Source organism: Gorilla gorilla, chromosome 19 (assembly GCF_029281585.2).
Source record: "Gorilla gorilla gorilla isolate KB3781 chromosome 19, NHGRI_mGorGor1-v2.1_pri, whole genome shotgun sequence".
In the NCBI taxonomy this organism is placed as follows: Eukaryota; Metazoa; Chordata; class Mammalia; order Primates; family Hominidae; genus Gorilla; species Gorilla gorilla.
The window spans coordinates 94,432,209-94,449,227 of record NC_073243.2 but is presented as its reverse complement, the minus strand read 5'-3'; the positions used below and the strand labels follow the sequence as shown (position 1 = coordinate 94,449,227).

The 17,019-nt window shown below is 49.1% G+C and overlaps 5 protein-coding genes across 5 annotated transcripts; all 5 read right to left on the bottom strand.

The window, feature by feature from the left end:
• Positions 1-12: 12 nt before the first annotated feature.
• LOC129527871 (TATA-box-binding protein-associated factor 11-like protein 5) lies at positions 13-3,238 on the bottom strand. The gene is made up of 3 exons (XM_063700472.1): positions 3,210-3,238; positions 973-1,051; positions 13-613 (listed from the first exon to the last, which is right to left on the bottom strand). Exons 1-3 carry the CDS (start codon positions 3,236-3,238, stop codon positions 23-25), a joined length of 699 nt encoding a protein of 232 aa, XP_063556542.1. The 3' UTR covers positions 13-22.
• Positions 3,239-3,443: 205 nt separating this feature from the next.
• LOC129527865 (TATA-box-binding protein-associated factor 11-like protein 5) lies at positions 3,444-6,669 on the bottom strand. Its single transcript, XM_063700471.1, has 3 exons — positions 6,641-6,669; positions 4,404-4,482; positions 3,444-4,044 (listed from the first exon to the last, which is right to left on the bottom strand). Exons 1-3 carry the CDS (start codon positions 6,667-6,669, stop codon positions 3,454-3,456), a joined length of 699 nt encoding a protein of 232 aa, XP_063556541.1. The 3' UTR covers positions 3,444-3,453.
• Positions 6,670-6,874: 205 nt separating this feature from the next.
• On the bottom strand, positions 6,875-10,100 carry LOC129527898 (TATA-box-binding protein-associated factor 11-like protein 5). Its single transcript, XM_063700470.1, has 3 exons — positions 10,072-10,100; positions 7,835-7,913; positions 6,875-7,475 (listed from the first exon to the last, which is right to left on the bottom strand). The coding sequence occupies exons 1-3, from the start codon at positions 10,098-10,100 to the stop codon at positions 6,885-6,887; spliced, it is 699 nt and encodes a 232-aa protein (XP_063556540.1). The 3' UTR covers positions 6,875-6,884.
• A 205-nt stretch (positions 10,101-10,305) lies between these two features.
• On the bottom strand, positions 10,306-13,531 carry LOC134757557 (TATA-box-binding protein-associated factor 11-like protein 5). Its single transcript, XM_063700469.1, has 3 exons — positions 13,503-13,531; positions 11,266-11,344; positions 10,306-10,906 (listed from the first exon to the last, which is right to left on the bottom strand). Exons 1-3 carry the CDS (start codon positions 13,529-13,531, stop codon positions 10,316-10,318), a joined length of 699 nt encoding a protein of 232 aa, XP_063556539.1. The 3' UTR covers positions 10,306-10,315.
• Positions 13,532-13,736: 205 nt separating this feature from the next.
• Positions 13,737-16,962, bottom strand: LOC129527901 (TATA-box-binding protein-associated factor 11-like protein 5). The gene is made up of 3 exons (XM_063700468.1): positions 16,934-16,962; positions 14,697-14,775; positions 13,737-14,337 (listed from the first exon to the last, which is right to left on the bottom strand). The coding sequence occupies exons 1-3, from the start codon at positions 16,960-16,962 to the stop codon at positions 13,747-13,749; spliced, it is 699 nt and encodes a 232-aa protein (XP_063556538.1). The 3' UTR covers positions 13,737-13,746.
• Between the last annotated feature and the right edge of the window lie 57 nt (positions 16,963-17,019).

Genomic DNA, 17,019 nt, shown 5'->3' with positions numbered 1-17,019 from the left:
ACCCTGCCCTCTGGCCTTGGGCCTAGAACATGATTCTTTTGCAGTTGCTGTTGGGGAAGAGGCCCTTGGGCTTTAACCTGCGAACGGCCTCCCTTAAATGCTTGGGCTGCAGCGGGGGCGTCTCTCCCCACATCTCACACACGTCCAGGGCCTCTTCCACCACCTCCCCAACAAAGACCTTGGCTATTCCAGCCATGGCAATGGCCGCGTTCTCAGACACCGAACTGCCAGTGATAGCCCGCATCAGACCCGCAATGCGTGCTCTTGGGAAAGCTGACCGGCGACACACTTCGTAGCGGGACAGCTGCTCCTCAGACATGGCAGACAGCAGGGTTGTCATCCTCTGAGCCTCCTCTGCATCCACGGTGGGCTTCCTCTCCTTCTTGCCTTTCGTATGTGTTTTCCGTCTTTTGGCTGCGGGAGGAGCTGAGGCTGAGGCCTCATTGTCACCTTCTGTGAGGTCCATGACATCCTCACTCCTGAGCTCACCTTCCTGATCCCTGGGTTCTTCCAAGTTCCCATCTAGGTCCTCAGGGATTCCATCCTTCTTGCTGCCCTTCAGACCTCGGGGCATGGCGAGCATCTCAGCAGACACACCTGTTTGCCTGCCGGTCTCCACGGGTGAGATTCAAGTCCGCTCCGTGACAGCAGCTGTACAGGCAGAAGTTCCGGCTGGGGTGGTTTGATTATGGATCTGCGAGGAGAACCTTTCAAAGATCTTAGCTGCTGTGTCTCTGCCGAGCCAGTTTCGCCGTAACCGGACACAGCTCCCGGCCTCCCCTTCCCACACACAAACACACACACACTGAATTCTCTCACTTCCACAATGGGAAGAAACTTGTGGAAGGAGAGTATGTCAGTTTTAGGTCAATGCAGAACGAATTCTCACCAATTTTGGATGTTTAAAACAAACACCAGCTCACCGGTCAGAAGTTCTGCTAGGCCAAGTGACTGCCTCCCGCTCAGAGTCACACGAGGGACCTCCAGGATGGGTCTGGCTGTGTGGTCGTTGCCTCCACCTGAGAAGGGTCTGGCTTCGATCTGATTCGAGCTGGTGGCAGAATTCAACAATGCCTTAGGGTTGTGAGCCCCAGGCCCACTTGTTTGTTCTGCCTGCTGCCGTGAGGATGCTCTCGGCTCCTGCCAGGTCCGGGCTGTGAGGCTCCCTGGGTGTGCACAGCCAGTGCTGGGGAATCTCCCACAGGGGAGCGTAATCACAGGGGGGTTCAGTCCTCCCTTGTGAAGGGCTCAGATGATTGGATTAGACCCAGCCCTTAGCAGCCGTTGGTTCAGGATATCCCTAATCTAATCAGGAAGTTGGGCGGGCACATCAATTCCTGCTTCCGCCCACACCCAAGGGAGGGGCAGACACGGGGCGAGTGTCTGAGGGGCGGGAAGTGCAGGGGGCATTTCAGAATTCAGTCTTCTTCACAGAATCGCAAAGTTCACATTTCACAACAATAAAGAAACTATTTACAGTACAAATGAGACATTTTATGAAGTTGAGCATTAGAAAACTTCGATGTCTGAGGAAAAAACTCTCTAACGCACAGGGAAACAAGCGGTCTATCAAATACTCTGAAAATAAAATGGGCTGGGTGAGGGAAACGTGAAAATATTATTTCAATTTTATTTTACGTCATTTTAGTTTAGTTTAGTTTAGTTTAGTTTATTTGTTTATTTTTGAGACGGAGTCTCGCTCTGTCCCCCAGGCCGGATTACAGTGGCCTGATCTCAGCCCACTGCAGCCTCGGCATCCTAGGCTCAACGGATTCTCCTGCCTCAGCCTCCAGAGCAGCTGGGACTAAATGTGCGCGCTACCACGACAGGCGAACTTTTGTAGTTTTTCAAGTAGAGACGAGGTTTCACCATTTTGGCCAGGCTGGTCTTGAACTGCTGACTTCAGGTGATCTGCCCCACTTTGGCTTCCCAAAGTGAAGGGACTATAGGCGCGAGCCACCGCGCCCAGACTATCATAGTTTCACACTGAAGCCTGAAGCTGCTCTGCCTTAGGATTTTTCCCGAGTTTTACTTTCCTGTCGGGATGAGTTGCTAGTTCATATTTTCTGTTGGATCTTTTAGAAAGGCATTACTGATGAGATTATGGCTTTCTCACAAGAAATACTACTTTGGCGAAACTCTACTGAAATTATCAGTACCTTAAGTCTCCAATACTTATCAAGTACAATAGTTGAACATGGCATGGTAGCTGAAAGTGTGAGAGGCAGAATTTGGCAGACTCCATGTTTTTCCATTTCGATGGTTTCAGGTTTTTTGGTTTCAGCCAAACTAAAGAATGTCCTCACGAGCTGTCAATTCACAGGTCACCACAGACAATTTTTGAAACTGAATCACGGTGTAATTTTTGGCGTATGATCTGTGAGCTGTGCTGGGAAGGTTCACGCTGATTCCGTAATAAATCTCGGGTTTTGACTCTATAGCGAAAAATTACTCTTTTCCATCATGAAGGTAAAGCAGAGTATGTACAAGTAGGGTGTGGAATAACCTTGTCACCCGTGACGAACCGACTTGGTCCAATACTTTAAGGACTTCTCCAATGTCTCCGTACTCAGGTTTGATTTTCTGAGTGGATCATCGGTAGAATGAATAAAATCAAGAATCCTCTAAGGCAATGTTGGGAACTAAATTTCGGTGTCTCCGGAAGCACTGGAAAAATCACCATGTGTAGCGAAAGTGAAGTATCAATAGGCTCTCTCTGTGTCCTTTAAACCGCCCGTATGATCGTTACAAATGGCGGCTTGAGGAAAGGTGGTTTTGGAATTGGTTTCTCTCTAGTCTTACGTGACGTGTCTATACTATATTGCATCATAATACAGGAAAGGGTCACCTGCTGACATAAAGCACAGCAGGCAGGAATAGAAGGGTCAACTTAGGGGGGAAAAAAAAGTGCTTTGTGATTTCACTTTGATGTCTGCAGTTTGGAAAACAGTTGAACAGCTTAACTGTTTTCGTGATGACTCGCAAAAATACATGTGAGCATTGAAAATGTACAGAAGAACAACAATCGGGGAAACATTTCTGCAAGCTCCAATTACTGGAACCCAGACATAAGCATACAAGCTGAGACACAGCTACACCAGGCTTCAGCAGGAAACCCTACAGATCTCCTGGGAAGGGCTTCTTCCCTCTCTGAATGCAGCTACCTGTCCACGGGATGCTCTAGGCCCAGGCACCTTGATTCCTCCTACCGGAAAGACATAGAAAAACGCCTCCACATCCCGCTAAAACGCCCAAACATTTAGCCAAGGCTCCTATGAAACGATCTGCTGTCTTCATCCAGGTAAGGGCAACTTCACACTTTAAGACACTAAGATCGTGGGTAAATCCAGGTGGGACTGGGATGCGGGAGCTCCAGCAAACACACTCCTGTCATTGGAAGATGAACGCGGTACCTATTCCTGCACACGCAGACCCTGCCCTCTGGCCTTGGGCCTAGAACATGATTCTTTTGCAGTTGCTGTTGGGGAAGAGGCCCTTGGGCTTTAACCTGCGAACGGCCTCCCTTAAATGCTTGGGCTGCAGCGGGGGCGTCTCTCCCCACATCTCACACACGTCCAGGGCCTCTTCCACCACCTCCCCAACAAAGACCTTGGCTATTCCAGCCATGGCAATGGCCGCGTTCTCAGACACCGAACTGCCAGTGATAGCCCGCATCAGACCCGCAATGCGTGCTCTTGGGAAAGCTGACCGGCGACACACTTCGTAGCGGGACAGCTGCTCCTCAGACATGGCAGACAGCAGGGTTGTCATCCTCTGAGCCTCCTCTGCATCCACGGTGGGCTTCCTCTCCTTCTTGCCTTTCGTATGTGTTTTCCGTCTTTTGGCTGCGGGAGGAGCTGAGGCTGAGGCCTCATTGTCACCTTCTGTGAGGTCCATGACATCCTCACTCCTGAGCTCACCTTCCTGATCCCTGGGTTCTTCCAAGTTCCCATCTAGGTCCTCAGGGATTCCATCCTTCTTGCTGCCCTTCAGACCTCGGGGCATGGCGAGCATCTCAGCAGACACACCTGTTTGCCTGCCGGTCTCCACGGGTGAGATTCAAGTCCGCTCCGTGACAGCAGCTGTACAGGCAGAAGTTCCGGCTGGGGTGGTTTGATTATGGATCTGCGAGGAGAACCTTTCAAAGATCTTAGCTGCTGTGTCTCTGCCGAGCCAGTTTCGCCGTAACCGGACACAGCTCCCGGCCTCCCCTTCCCACACACAAACACACACACACTGAATTCTCTCACTTCCACAATGGGAAGAAACTTGTGGAAGGAGAGTATGTCAGTTTTAGGTCAATGCAGAACGAATTCTCACCAATTTTGGATGTTTAAAACAAACACCAGCTCACCGGTCAGAAGTTCTGCTAGGCCAAGTGACTGCCTCCCGCTCAGAGTCACACGAGGGACCTCCAGGATGGGTCTGGCTGTGTGGTCGTTGCCTCCACCTGAGAAGGGTCTGGCTTCGATCTGATTCGAGCTGGTGGCAGAATTCAACAATGCCTTAGGGTTGTGAGCCCCAGGCCCACTTGTTTGTTCTGCCTGCTGCCGTGAGGATGCTCTCGGCTCCTGCCAGGTCCGGGCTGTGAGGCTCCCTGGGTGTGCACAGCCAGTGCTGGGGAATCTCCCACAGGGGAGCGTAATCACAGGGGGGTTCAGTCCTCCCTTGTGAAGGGCTCAGATGATTGGATTAGACCCAGCCCTTAGCAGCCGTTGGTTCAGGATATCCCTAATCTAATCAGGAAGTTGGGCGGGCACATCAATTCCTGCTTCCGCCCACACCCAAGGGAGGGGCAGACACGGGGCGAGTGTCTGAGGGGCGGGAAGTGCAGGGGGCATTTCAGAATTCAGTCTTCTTCACAGAATCGCAAAGTTCACATTTCACAACAATAAAGAAACTATTTACAGTACAAATGAGACATTTTATGAAGTTGAGCATTAGAAAACTTCGATGTCTGAGGAAAAAACTCTCTAACGCACAGGGAAACAAGCGGTCTATCAAATACTCTGAAAATAAAATGGGCTGGGTGAGGGAAACGTGAAAATATTATTTCAATTTTATTTTACGTCATTTTAGTTTAGTTTAGTTTAGTTTAGTTTATTTGTTTATTTTTGAGACGGAGTCTCGCTCTGTCCCCCAGGCCGGATTACAGTGGCCTGATCTCAGCCCACTGCAGCCTCGGCATCCTAGGCTCAACGGATTCTCCTGCCTCAGCCTCCAGAGCAGCTGGGACTAAATGTGCGCGCTACCACGACAGGCGAACTTTTGTAGTTTTTCAAGTAGAGACGAGGTTTCACCATTTTGGCCAGGCTGGTCTTGAACTGCTGACTTCAGGTGATCTGCCCCACTTTGGCTTCCCAAAGTGAAGGGACTATAGGCGCGAGCCACCGCGCCCAGACTATCATAGTTTCACACTGAAGCCTGAAGCTGCTCTGCCTTAGGATTTTTCCCGAGTTTTACTTTCCTGTCAGGATGAGTTGCTAGTTCATATTTTCTGTTGGATCTTTTAGAAAGGCATTACTGATGAGATTATGGCTTTCTCACAAGAAATACTACTTTGGCGAAACTCTACTGAAATTATCAGTACCTTAAGTCTCCAATACTTATCAAGTACAATAGTTGAACATGGCATGGTAGCTGAAAGTGTGAGAGGCAGAATTTGGCAGACTCCATGTTTTTCCATTTCGATGGTTTCAGGTTTTTTGGTTTCAGCCAAACTAAAGAATGTCCTCACGAGCTGTCAATTCACAGGTCACCACAGACAATTTTTGAAACTGAATCACGGTGTAATTTTTGGCGTATGATCTGTGAGCTGTGCTGGGAAGGTTCACGCTGATTCCGTAATAAATCTCGGGTTTTGACTCTATAGCGAAAAATTACTCTTTTCCATCATGAAGGTAAAGCAGAGTATGTACAAGTAGGGTGTGGAATAACCTTGTCACCCGTGACGAACCGACTTGGTCCAATACTTTAAGGACTTCTCCAATGTCTCCGTACTCAGGTTTGATTTTCTGAGTGGATCATCGGTAGAATGAATAAAATCAAGAATCCTCTAAGGCAATGTTGGGAACTAAATTTCGGTGTCTCCGGAAGCACTGGAAAAATCACCATGTGTAGCGAAAGTGAAGTATCAATAGGCTCTCTCTGTGTCCTTTAAACCGCCCGTATGATCGTTACAAATGGCGGCTTGAGGAAAGGTGGTTTTGGAATTGGTTTCTCTCTAGTCTTACGTGACGTGTCTATACTATATTGCATCATAATACAGGAAAGGGTCACCTGCTGACATAAAGCACAGCAGGCAGGAATAGAAGGGTCAACTTAGGGGGAAAAAAAAAGTGCTTTGTGATTTCACTTTGATGTCTGCAGTTTGGAAAACAGTTGAACAGCTTAACTGTTTTCGTGATGACTCGCAAAAATACATGTGAGCATTGAAAATGTACAGAAGAACAACAATCGGGGAAACATTTCTGCAAGCTCCAATTACTGGAACCCAGACATAAGCATACAAGCTGAGACACAGCTACACCAGGCTTCAGCAGGAAACCCTACAGATCTCCTGGGAAGGGCTTCTTCCCTCTCTGAATGCAGCTACCTGTCCACGGGATGCTCTAGGCCCAGGCACCTTGATTCCTCCTACCGGAAAGACATAGAAAAACGCCTCCACATCCCGCTAAAACGCCCAAACATTTAGCCAAGGCTCCTATGAAACGATCTGCTGTCTTCATCCAGGTAAGGGCAACTTCACACTTTAAGACACTAAGATCGTGGGTAAATCCAGGTGGGACTGGGATGCGGGAGCTCCAGCAAACACACTCCTGTCATTGGAAGATGAACGCGGTACCTATTCCTGCACACGCAGACCCTGCCCTCTGGCCTTGGGCCTAGAACATGATTCTTTTGCAGTTGCTGTTGGGGAAGAGGCCCTTGGGCTTTAACCTGCGAACGGCCTCCCTTAAATGCTTGGGCTGCAGCGGGGGCGTCTCTCCCCACATCTCACACACGTCCAGGGCCTCTTCCACCACCTCCCCAACAAAGACCTTGGCTATTCCAGCCATGGCAATGGCCGCGTTCTCAGACACCGAACTGCCAGTGATAGCCCGCATCAGACCCGCAATGCGTGCTCTTGGGAAAGCTGACCGGCGACACACTTCGTAGCGGGACAGCTGCTCCTCAGACATGGCAGACAGCAGGGTTGTCATCCTCTGAGCCTCCTCTGCATCCACGGTGGGCTTCCTCTCCTTCTTGCCTTTCGTATGTGTTTTCCGTCTTTTGGCTGCGGGAGGAGCTGAGGCTGAGGCCTCATTGTCACCTTCTGTGAGGTCCATGACATCCTCACTCCTGAGCTCACCTTCCTGATCCCTGGGTTCTTCCAAGTTCCCATCTAGGTCCTCAGGGATTCCATCCTTCTTGCTGCCCTTCAGACCTCGGGGCATGGCGAGCATCTCAGCAGACACACCTGTTTGCCTGCCGGTCTCCACGGGTGAGATTCAAGTCCGCTCCGTGACAGCAGCTGTACAGGCAGAAGTTCCGGCTGGGGTGGTTTGATTATGGATCTGCGAGGAGAACCTTTCAAAGATCTTAGCTGCTGTGTCTCTGCCGAGCCAGTTTCGCCGTAACCGGACACAGCTCCCGGCCTCCCCTTCCCACACACAAACACACACACACTGAATTCTCTCACTTCCACAATGGGAAGAAACTTGTGGAAGGAGAGTATGTCAGTTTTAGGTCAATGCAGAACGAATTCTCACCAATTTTGGATGTTTAAAACAAACACCAGCTCACCGGTCAGAAGTTCTGCTAGGCCAAGTGACTGCCTCCCGCTCAGAGTCACACGAGGGACCTCCAGGATGGGTCTGGCTGTGTGGTCGTTGCCTCCACCTGAGAAGGGTCTGGCTTCGATCTGATTCGAGCTGGTGGCAGAATTCAACAATGCCTTAGGGTTGTGAGCCCCAGGCCCACTTGTTTGTTCTGCCTGCTGCCGTGAGGATGCTCTCGGCTCCTGCCAGGTCCGGGCTGTGAGGCTCCCTGGGTGTGCACAGCCAGTGCTGGGGAATCTCCCACAGGGGAGCGTAATCACAGGGGGGTTCAGTCCTCCCTTGTGAAGGGCTCAGATGATTGGATTAGACCCAGCCCTTAGCAGCCGTTGGTTCAGGATATCCCTAATCTAATCAGGAAGTTGGGCGGGCACATCAATTCCTGCTTCCGCCCACACCCAAGGGAGGGGCAGACACGGGGCGAGTGTCTGAGGGGCGGGAAGTGCAGGGGGCATTTCAGAATTCAGTCTTCTTCACAGAATCGCAAAGTTCACATTTCACAACAATAAAGAAACTATTTACAGTACAAATGAGACATTTTATGAAGTTGAGCATTAGAAAACTTCGATGTCTGAGGAAAAAACTCTCTAACGCACAGGGAAACAAGCGGTCTATCAAATACTCTGAAAATAAAATGGGCTGGGTGAGGGAAACGTGAAAATATTATTTCAATTTTATTTTACGTCATTTTAGTTTAGTTTAGTTTAGTTTAGTTTATTTGTTTATTTTTGAGACGGAGTCTCGCTCTGTCCCCCAGGCCGGATTACAGTGGCCTGATCTCAGCCCACTGCAGCCTCGGCATCCTAGGCTCAACGGATTCTCCTGCCTCAGCCTCCAGAGCAGCTGGGACTAAATGTGCGCGCTACCACGACAGGCGAACTTTTGTAGTTTTTCAAGTAGAGACGAGGTTTCACCATTTTGGCCAGGCTGGTCTTGAACTGCTGACTTCAGGTGATCTGCCCCACTTTGGCTTCCCAAAGTGAAGGGACTATAGGCGCGAGCCACCGCGCCCAGACTATCATAGTTTCACACTGAAGCCTGAAGCTGCTCTGCCTTAGGATTTTTCCCGAGTTTTACTTTCTTGTCGGGATGAGTTGCTAGTTCATATTTTCTGTTGGATCTTTTAGAAAGGCATTACTGATGAGATTATGGCTTTCTCACAAGAAATACTACTTTGGCGAAACTCTACTGAAATTATCAGTACCTTAAGTCTCCAATACTTATCAAGTACAATAGTTGAACATGGCATGGTAGCTGAAAGTGTGAGAGGCAGAATTTGGCAGACTCCATGTTTTTCCATTTCGATGGTTTCAGGTTTTTTGGTTTCAGCCAAACTAAAGAATGTCCTCACGAGCTGTCAATTCACAGGTCACCACAGACAATTTTTGAAACTGAATCACGGTGTAATTTTTGGCGTATGATCTGTGAGCTGTGCTGGGAAGGTTCACGCTGATTCCGTAATAAATCTCGGGTTTTGACTCTATAGCGAAAAATTACTCTTTTCCATCATGAAGGTAAAGCAGAGTATGTACAAGTAGGGTGTGGAATAACCTTGTCACCCGTGACGAACCGACTTGGTCCAATACTTTAAGGACTTCTCCAATGTCTCCGTACTCAGGTTTGATTTTCTGAGTGGATCATCGGTAGAATGAATAAAATCAAGAATCCTCTAAGGCAATGTTGGGAACTAAATTTCGGTGTCTCCGGAAGCACTGGAAAAATCACCATGTGTAGCGAAAGTGAAGTATCAATAGGCTCTCTCTGTGTCCTTTAAACCGCCCGTATGATCGTTACAAATGGCGGCTTGAGGAAAGGTGGTTTTGGAATTGGTTTCTCTCTAGTCTTACGTGACGTGTCTATACTATATTGCATCATAATACAGGAAAGGGTCACCTGCTGACATAAAGCACAGCAGGCAGGAATAGAAGGGTCAACTTAGGGGGAAAAAAAAAGTGCTTTGTGATTTCACTTTGATGTCTGCAGTTTGGAAAACAGTTGAACAGCTTAACTGTTTTCGTGATGACTCGCAAAAATACATGTGAGCATTGAAAATGTACAGAAGAACAACAATCGGGGAAACATTTCTGCAAGCTCCAATTACTGGAACCCAGACATAAGCATACAAGCTGAGACACAGCTACACCAGGCTTCAGCAGGAAACCCTACAGATCTCCTGGGAAGGGCTTCTTCCCTCTCTGAATGCAGCTACCTGTCCACGGGATGCTCTAGGCCCAGGCACCTTGATTCCTCCTACCGGAAAGACATAGAAAAACGCCTCCACATCCCGCTAAAACGCCCAAACATTTAGCCAAGGCTCCTATGAAACGATCTGCTGTCTTCATCCAGGTAAGGGCAACTTCACACTTTAAGACACTAAGATCGTGGGTAAATCCAGGTGGGACTGGGATGCGGGAGCTCCAGCAAACACACTCCTGTCATTGGAAGATGAACGCGGTACCTATTCCTGCACACGCAGACCCTGCCCTCTGGCCTTGGGCCTAGAACATGATTCTTTTGCAGTTGCTGTTGGGGAAGAGGCCCTTGGGCTTTAACCTGCGAACGGCCTCCCTTAAATGCTTGGGCTGCAGCGGGGGCGTCTCTCCCCACATCTCACACACGTCCAGGGCCTCTTCCACCACCTCCCCAACAAAGACCTTGGCTATTCCAGCCATGGCAATGGCCGCGTTCTCAGACACCGAACTGCCAGTGATAGCCCGCATCAGACCCGCAATGCGTGCTCTTGGGAAAGCTGACCGGCGACACACTTCGTAGCGGGACAGCTGCTCCTCAGACATGGCAGACAGCAGGGTTGTCATCCTCTGAGCCTCCTCTGCATCCACGGTGGGCTTCCTCTCCTTCTTGCCTTTCGTATGTGTTTTCCGTCTTTTGGCTGCGGGAGGAGCTGAGGCTGAGGCCTCATTGTCACCTTCTGTGAGGTCCATGACATCCTCACTCCTGAGCTCACCTTCCTGATCCCTGGGTTCTTCCAAGTTCCCATCTAGGTCCTCAGGGATTCCATCCTTCTTGCTGCCCTTCAGACCTCGGGGCATGGCGAGCATCTCAGCAGACACACCTGTTTGCCTGCCGGTCTCCACGGGTGAGATTCAAGTCCGCTCCGTGACAGCAGCTGTACAGGCAGAAGTTCCGGCTGGGGTGGTTTGATTATGGATCTGCGAGGAGAACCTTTCAAAGATCTTAGCTGCTGTGTCTCTGCCGAGCCAGTTTCGCCGTAACCGGACACAGCTCCCGGCCTCCCCTTCCCACACACAAACACACACACACTGAATTCTCTCACTTCCACAATGGGAAGAAACTTGTGGAAGGAGAGTATGTCAGTTTTAGGTCAATGCAGAACGAATTCTCACCAATTTTGGATGTTTAAAACAAACACCAGCTCACCGGTCAGAAGTTCTGCTAGGCCAAGTGACTGCCTCCCGCTCAGAGTCACACGAGGGACCTCCAGGATGGGTCTGGCTGTGTGGTCGTTGCCTCCACCTGAGAAGGGTCTGGCTTCGATCTGATTCGAGCTGGTGGCAGAATTCAACAATGCCTTAGGGTTGTGAGCCCCAGGCCCACTTGTTTGTTCTGCCTGCTGCCGTGAGGATGCTCTCGGCTCCTGCCAGGTCCGGGCTGTGAGGCTCCCTGGGTGTGCACAGCCAGTGCTGGGGAATCTCCCACAGGGGAGCGTAATCACAGGGGGGTTCAGTCCTCCCTTGTGAAGGGCTCAGATGATTGGATTAGACCCAGCCCTTAGCAGCCGTTGGTTCAGGATATCCCTAATCTAATCAGGAAGTTGGGCGGGCACATCAATTCCTGCTTCCGCCCACACCCAAGGGAGGGGCAGACACGGGGCGAGTGTCTGAGGGGCGGGAAGTGCAGGGGGCATTTCAGAATTCAGTCTTCTTCACAGAATCGCAAAGTTCACATTTCACAACAATAAAGAAACTATTTACAGTACAAATGAGACATTTTATGAAGTTGAGCATTAGAAAACTTCGATGTCTGAGGAAAAAACTCTCTAACGCACAGGGAAACAAGCGGTCTATCAAATACTCTGAAAATAAAATGGGCTGGGTGAGGGAAACGTGAAAATATTATTTCAATTTTATTTTACGTCATTTTAGTTTAGTTTAGTTTAGTTTAGTTTATTTGTTTATTTTTGAGACGGAGTCTCGCTCTGTCCCCCAGGCTGGATTACAGTGGCCTGATCTCAGCCCACTGCAGCCTCGGCATCCTAGGCTCAACGGATTCTCCTGCCTCAGCCTCCAGAGCAGCTGGGACTAAATGTGCGCGCTACCACGACAGGCGAACTTTTGTAGTTTTTCAAGTAGAGACGAGGTTTCACCATTTTGGCCAGGCTGGTCTTGAACTGCTGACTTCAGGTGATCTGCCCCACTTTGGCTTCCCAAAGTGAAGGGACTATAGGCGCGAGCCACCGCGCCCAGACTATCATAGTTTCACACTGAAGCCTGAAGCTGCTCTGCCTTAGGATTTTTCCCGAGTTTTACTTTCTTGTCAGGATGAGTTGCTAGTTCATATTTTCTGTTGGATCTTTTAGAAAGGCATTACTGATGAGATTATGGCTTTCTCACAAGAAATACTACTTTGGCGAAACTCTACTGAAATTATCAGTACCTTAAGTCTCCAATACTTATCAAGTACAATAGTTGAACATGGCATGGTAGCTGAAAGTGTGAGAGGCAGAATTTGGCAGACTCCATGTTTTTCCATTTCGATGGTTTCAGGTTTTTTGGTTTCAGCCAAACTAAAGAATGTCCTCACGAGCTGTCAATTCACAGGTCACCACAGACAATTTTTGAAACTGAATCACGGTGTAATTTTTGGCGTATGATCTGTGAGCTGTGCTGGGAAGGTTCACGCTGATTCCGTAATAAATCTCGGGTTTTGACTCTATAGCGAAAAATTACTCTTTTCCATCATGAAGGTAAAGCAGAGTATGTACAAGTAGGGTGTGGAATAACCTTGTCACCCGTGACGAACCGACTTGGTCCAATACTTTAAGGACTTCTCCAATGTCTCCGTACTCAGGTTTGATTTTCTGAGTGGATCATCGGTAGAATGAATAAAATCAAGAATCCTCTAAGGCAATGTTGGGAACTAAATTTCGGTGTCTCCGGAAGCACTGGAAAAATCACCATGTGTAGCGAAAGTGAAGTATCAATAGGCTCTCTCTGTGTCCTTTAAACCGCCCGTATGATCGTTACAAATGGCGGCTTGAGGAAAGGTGGTTTTGGAATTGGTTTCTCTCTAGTCTTACGTGACGTGTCTATACTATATTGCATCATAATACAGGAAAGGGTCACCTGCTGACATAAAGCACAGCAGGCAGGAATAGAAGGGTCAACTTAGGGGGAAAAAAAAAGTGCTTTGTGATTTCACTTTGATGTCTGCAGTTTGGAAAACAGTTGAACAGCTTAACTGTTTTCGTGATGACTCGCAAAAATACATGTGAGCATTGAAAATGTACAGAAGAACAACAATCGGGGAAACATTTCTGCAAGCTCCAATTACTGGAACCCAGACATAAGCATACAAGCTGAGACACAGCTACACCAGGCTTCAGCAGGAAACCCTACAGATCTCCTGGGAAGGGCTTCTTCCCTCTCTGAATGCAGCTACCTGTCCACGGGATGCTCTAGGCCCAGGCACCTTGATTCCTCCTACCGGAAAGACATAGAAAAACGCCTCCACATCCCGCTAAAACGCCCAAACATTTAGCCAAGGCTCCTATGAAACGATCTGCTGTCTTCATCCAGGTAAGGGCAACTTCACACTTTAAGACACTAAGATCGTGGGTAAATCCAGGTGGGACTGGGATGCGGGAGCTCCAGCAAACACACTCCTGTCATTGGAAGATGAACGCGGTACCTATTCCTGCACACGCAGACCCTGCCCTCTGGCCTTGGGCCTAGAACATGATTCTTTTGCAGTTGCTGTTGGGGAAGAGGCCCTTGGGCTTTAACCTGCGAACGGCCTCCCTTAAATGCTTGGGCTGCAGCGGGGGCGTCTCTCCCCACATCTCACACACGTCCAGGGCCTCTTCCACCACCTCCCCAACAAAGACCTTGGCTATTCCAGCCATGGCAATGGCCGCGTTCTCAGACACCGAACTGCCAGTGATAGCCCGCATCAGACCCGCAATGCGTGCTCTTGGGAAAGCTGACCGGCGACACACTTCGTAGCGGGACAGCTGCTCCTCAGACATGGCAGACAGCAGGGTTGTCATCCTCTGAGCCTCCTCTGCATCCACGGTGGGCTTCCTCTCCTTCTTGCCTTTCGTATGTGTTTTCCGTCTTTTGGCTGCGGGAGGAGCTGAGGCTGAGGCCTCATTGTCACCTTCTGTGAGGTCCATGACATCCTCACTCCTGAGCTCACCTTCCTGATCCCTGGGTTCTTCCAAGTTCCCATCTAGGTCCTCAGGGATTCCATCCTTCTTGCTGCCCTTCAGACCTCGGGGCATGGCGAGCATCTCAGCAGACACACCTGTTTGCCTGCCGGTCTCCACGGGTGAGATTCAAGTCCGCTCCGTGACAGCAGCTGTACAGGCAGAAGTTCCGGCTGGGGTGGTTTGATTATGGATCTGCGAGGAGAACCTTTCAAAGATCTTAGCTGCTGTGTCTCTGCCGAGCCAGTTTCGCCGTAACCGGACACAGCTCCCGGCCTCCCCTTCCCACACACAAACACACACACACTGAATTCTCTCACTTCCACAATGGGAAGAAACTTGTGGAAGGAGAGTATGTCAGTTTTAGGTCAATGCAGAACGAATTCTCACCAATTTTGGATGTTTAAAACAAACACCAGCTCACCGGTCAGAAGTTCTGCTAGGCCAAGTGACTGCCTCCCGCTCAGAGTCACACGAGGGACCTCCAGGATGGGTCTGGCTGTGTGGTCGTTGCCTCCACCTGAGAAGGGTCTGGCTTCGATCTGATTCGAGCTGGTGGCAGAATTCAACAATGCCTTAGGGTTGTGAGCCCCAGGCCCACTTGTTTGTTCTGCCTGCTGCCGTGAGGATGCTCTCGGCTCCTGCCAGGTCCGGGCTGTGAGGCTCCCTGGGTGTGCACAGCCAGTGCTGGGGAATCTCCCACAGGGGAGCGTAATCACAGGGGGGTTCAGTCCTCCCTTGTGAAGGGCTCAGATGATTGGATTAGACCCAGCCCTTAGCAGCCGTTGGTTCAGGATATCCCTAATCTAATCAGGAAGTTGGGCGGGCACATCAATTCCTGCTTCCGCCCACACCCAAGGGAGGGGCAGACACGGGGCGAGTGTCTGAGGGGCGGGAAGTGCAGGGGGCATTTCAGAATTCAGTCTTCTTCACAGAATCGCAAAGTTCACATTTCACAACAATAAAGAAACTATTTACAGTACAAATGAGACATTTTATGAAGTTGAGCATTAGAAAACTTCGATGTCTGAGGAAAAAACTCTCTAACGCACAGGGAAACAAGCGGTCTATCAAATACTCTGAAAATAAAATGGGCTGGGTGAGGGAAACGTGAAAATATTATTTCAATTTTATTTTACGTCATTTTAGTTTAGTTTAGTTTAGTTTAGTTTATTTGTTTATTTTTGAGACGGAGTCTCGCTCTGTCCCCCAGGCTGGATTACAGTGGCCTGATCTCAGCCCACTGCAGCCTCGGCATCCTAGGCTCAACGGATTCTCCTGCCTCAGCCTCCAGAGCAGCTGGGACTAAATGTGCGCGCTACCACGACAGGCGAACTTTTGTAGTTTTTCAAGTAGAGACGAGGTTTCACCATTTTGGCCAGGCTGGTCTTGAACTGCTGACTTCAGGTGATCTGCCCCACTTTGGCTTCCCAAAGTGAAGGGACTATAGGCGCGAGCCACCGCGCCCAGACTATCATAGTTTCACACTGAAGCCTGAAGCTGCTCTGCCTTAGGATTTTTCCCGAGTTTTACTTTCTTGTCGGGATGAGTTGCTAGTTCATATTTTCTGTTGGATCTTTTAGAAAGGCATTACTGATGAGATTATGGCTTTCTCACAAGAAATACTACTTTGGCGAAACTCTACTGAAATTATCAGTACCTTAAGTCTCCAATACTTATCAAGTACAATAGTTGAACATGGCATGGTAGCTGAAAGTGTGAGAGGCAGAATTTGGCAGACTCCATGTTTTTCCATTTCGATGGTTTCAGGTGTTTTGGTTTCAGCCAAACTAAAGAATGTCCTCACGAGCTGTCAATTCACAGGTCACCACAGACAATTTTTGAAACTGAATCACGGTGTAATTTTTGGCGTATGATCTGTGAGCTGTGCTGGGAAGGTTCACGCTGATTCCGTAATAAATCTCGGGTTTTGACTCTATAGCGAAAAATTACTCTTTTCCATCATGAAGGTAAAGCAGAGTATGTACAAGTAGGGTGTGGAATAACCTTGTCACCCGTGACGAACCGACTTGGTCCAATACTTTAAGGACTTCTCCAATGTCTCCGTACTCAGGTTTGATTTTCTGAGTGGATCATCGGTAGAATGAATAAAATCAAGAATCCTCTAAGGCAATGTTGGGAACTAAATTTCGGTGTCTCCGGAAGCACTGGAAAAATCACCATGTGTAGCGAAAGTGAAGTATCAATAGGCTCTCTCTGTGTCCTTTAAACCGCCCGTATGATCGTTACAAATGGCGGCTTGAGGAAAGGTGGTTTTGGAATTGGTTTCTCTCTAGTCTTACGTGACGTGTCTATACTATATTGCATCATAATACAGGAAAGGGTCACCTGCTGACATAAAGCACAGCAGGCAGGAATAGAAGGGTCAACTTAGGGGGAAAAAAAAAGTGCTTTGTGATTTCACTTTGATGTCTGCAGTTTGGAAAACAGTTGAACAGCTTAACTGTTTTCGTGATGACTCGCAAAAATACATGTGAGCATTGAAAATGTACAGAAGAACAACAATCGGGGAAACATTTCTGCAAGCTCCAATTACTGGAACCCAGACATAAGCATACAAGCTGAGACACAGCTACACCAGGCTTCAGCAGGAAACCCTACAGATCTCCTGGGAAGGGCTTCTTCCCTCTCTGAATGCAGCTACCTGTCCACGGGATGCTCTAGGCCCAGGCACCTTGATTCCTCCTACCGGAAAGACATAGAAAAACGCCTCCACATCCCGCTAAAACGCCCAAACATTTAGCCAAGGCTCCTATGAAACGATCTGCTGTCTTC

Bases quoted from the DNA above. Each gene is read 5' to 3' on its own strand.
- LOC129527871 (XM_063700472.1), bottom strand. From the start codon at position 3,238: ATGTGGAGGCGTTTTTCTATGTCTTTCCG. The intron at 1,052-3,209 runs GTAGGAGGAATC...TTCTGCCACCAG, and splicing joins CGTTTTTCTATGTCTTTCCG to CTCGAATCAGATCGAAGCCA. The intron at 614-972 runs GTGACTCTGAGC...TCACCCGTGGAG, and splicing joins CCATCCTGGAGGTCCCTCGT to ACCGGCAGGCAAACAGGTGT.
- LOC129527865 (XM_063700471.1), bottom strand. From the start codon at position 6,669: ATGTGGAGGCGTTTTTCTATGTCTTTCCG. The intron at 4,483-6,640 runs GTAGGAGGAATC...TTCTGCCACCAG, and splicing joins CGTTTTTCTATGTCTTTCCG to CTCGAATCAGATCGAAGCCA. The intron at 4,045-4,403 runs GTGACTCTGAGC...TCACCCGTGGAG, and splicing joins CCATCCTGGAGGTCCCTCGT to ACCGGCAGGCAAACAGGTGT.
- LOC129527898 (XM_063700470.1), bottom strand. From the start codon at position 10,100: ATGTGGAGGCGTTTTTCTATGTCTTTCCG. The intron at 7,914-10,071 runs GTAGGAGGAATC...TTCTGCCACCAG, and splicing joins CGTTTTTCTATGTCTTTCCG to CTCGAATCAGATCGAAGCCA. The intron at 7,476-7,834 runs GTGACTCTGAGC...TCACCCGTGGAG, and splicing joins CCATCCTGGAGGTCCCTCGT to ACCGGCAGGCAAACAGGTGT.
- LOC134757557 (XM_063700469.1), bottom strand. From the start codon at position 13,531: ATGTGGAGGCGTTTTTCTATGTCTTTCCG. The intron at 11,345-13,502 runs GTAGGAGGAATC...TTCTGCCACCAG, and splicing joins CGTTTTTCTATGTCTTTCCG to CTCGAATCAGATCGAAGCCA. The intron at 10,907-11,265 runs GTGACTCTGAGC...TCACCCGTGGAG, and splicing joins CCATCCTGGAGGTCCCTCGT to ACCGGCAGGCAAACAGGTGT.
- LOC129527901 (XM_063700468.1), bottom strand. From the start codon at position 16,962: ATGTGGAGGCGTTTTTCTATGTCTTTCCG. The intron at 14,776-16,933 runs GTAGGAGGAATC...TTCTGCCACCAG, and splicing joins CGTTTTTCTATGTCTTTCCG to CTCGAATCAGATCGAAGCCA. The intron at 14,338-14,696 runs GTGACTCTGAGC...TCACCCGTGGAG, and splicing joins CCATCCTGGAGGTCCCTCGT to ACCGGCAGGCAAACAGGTGT.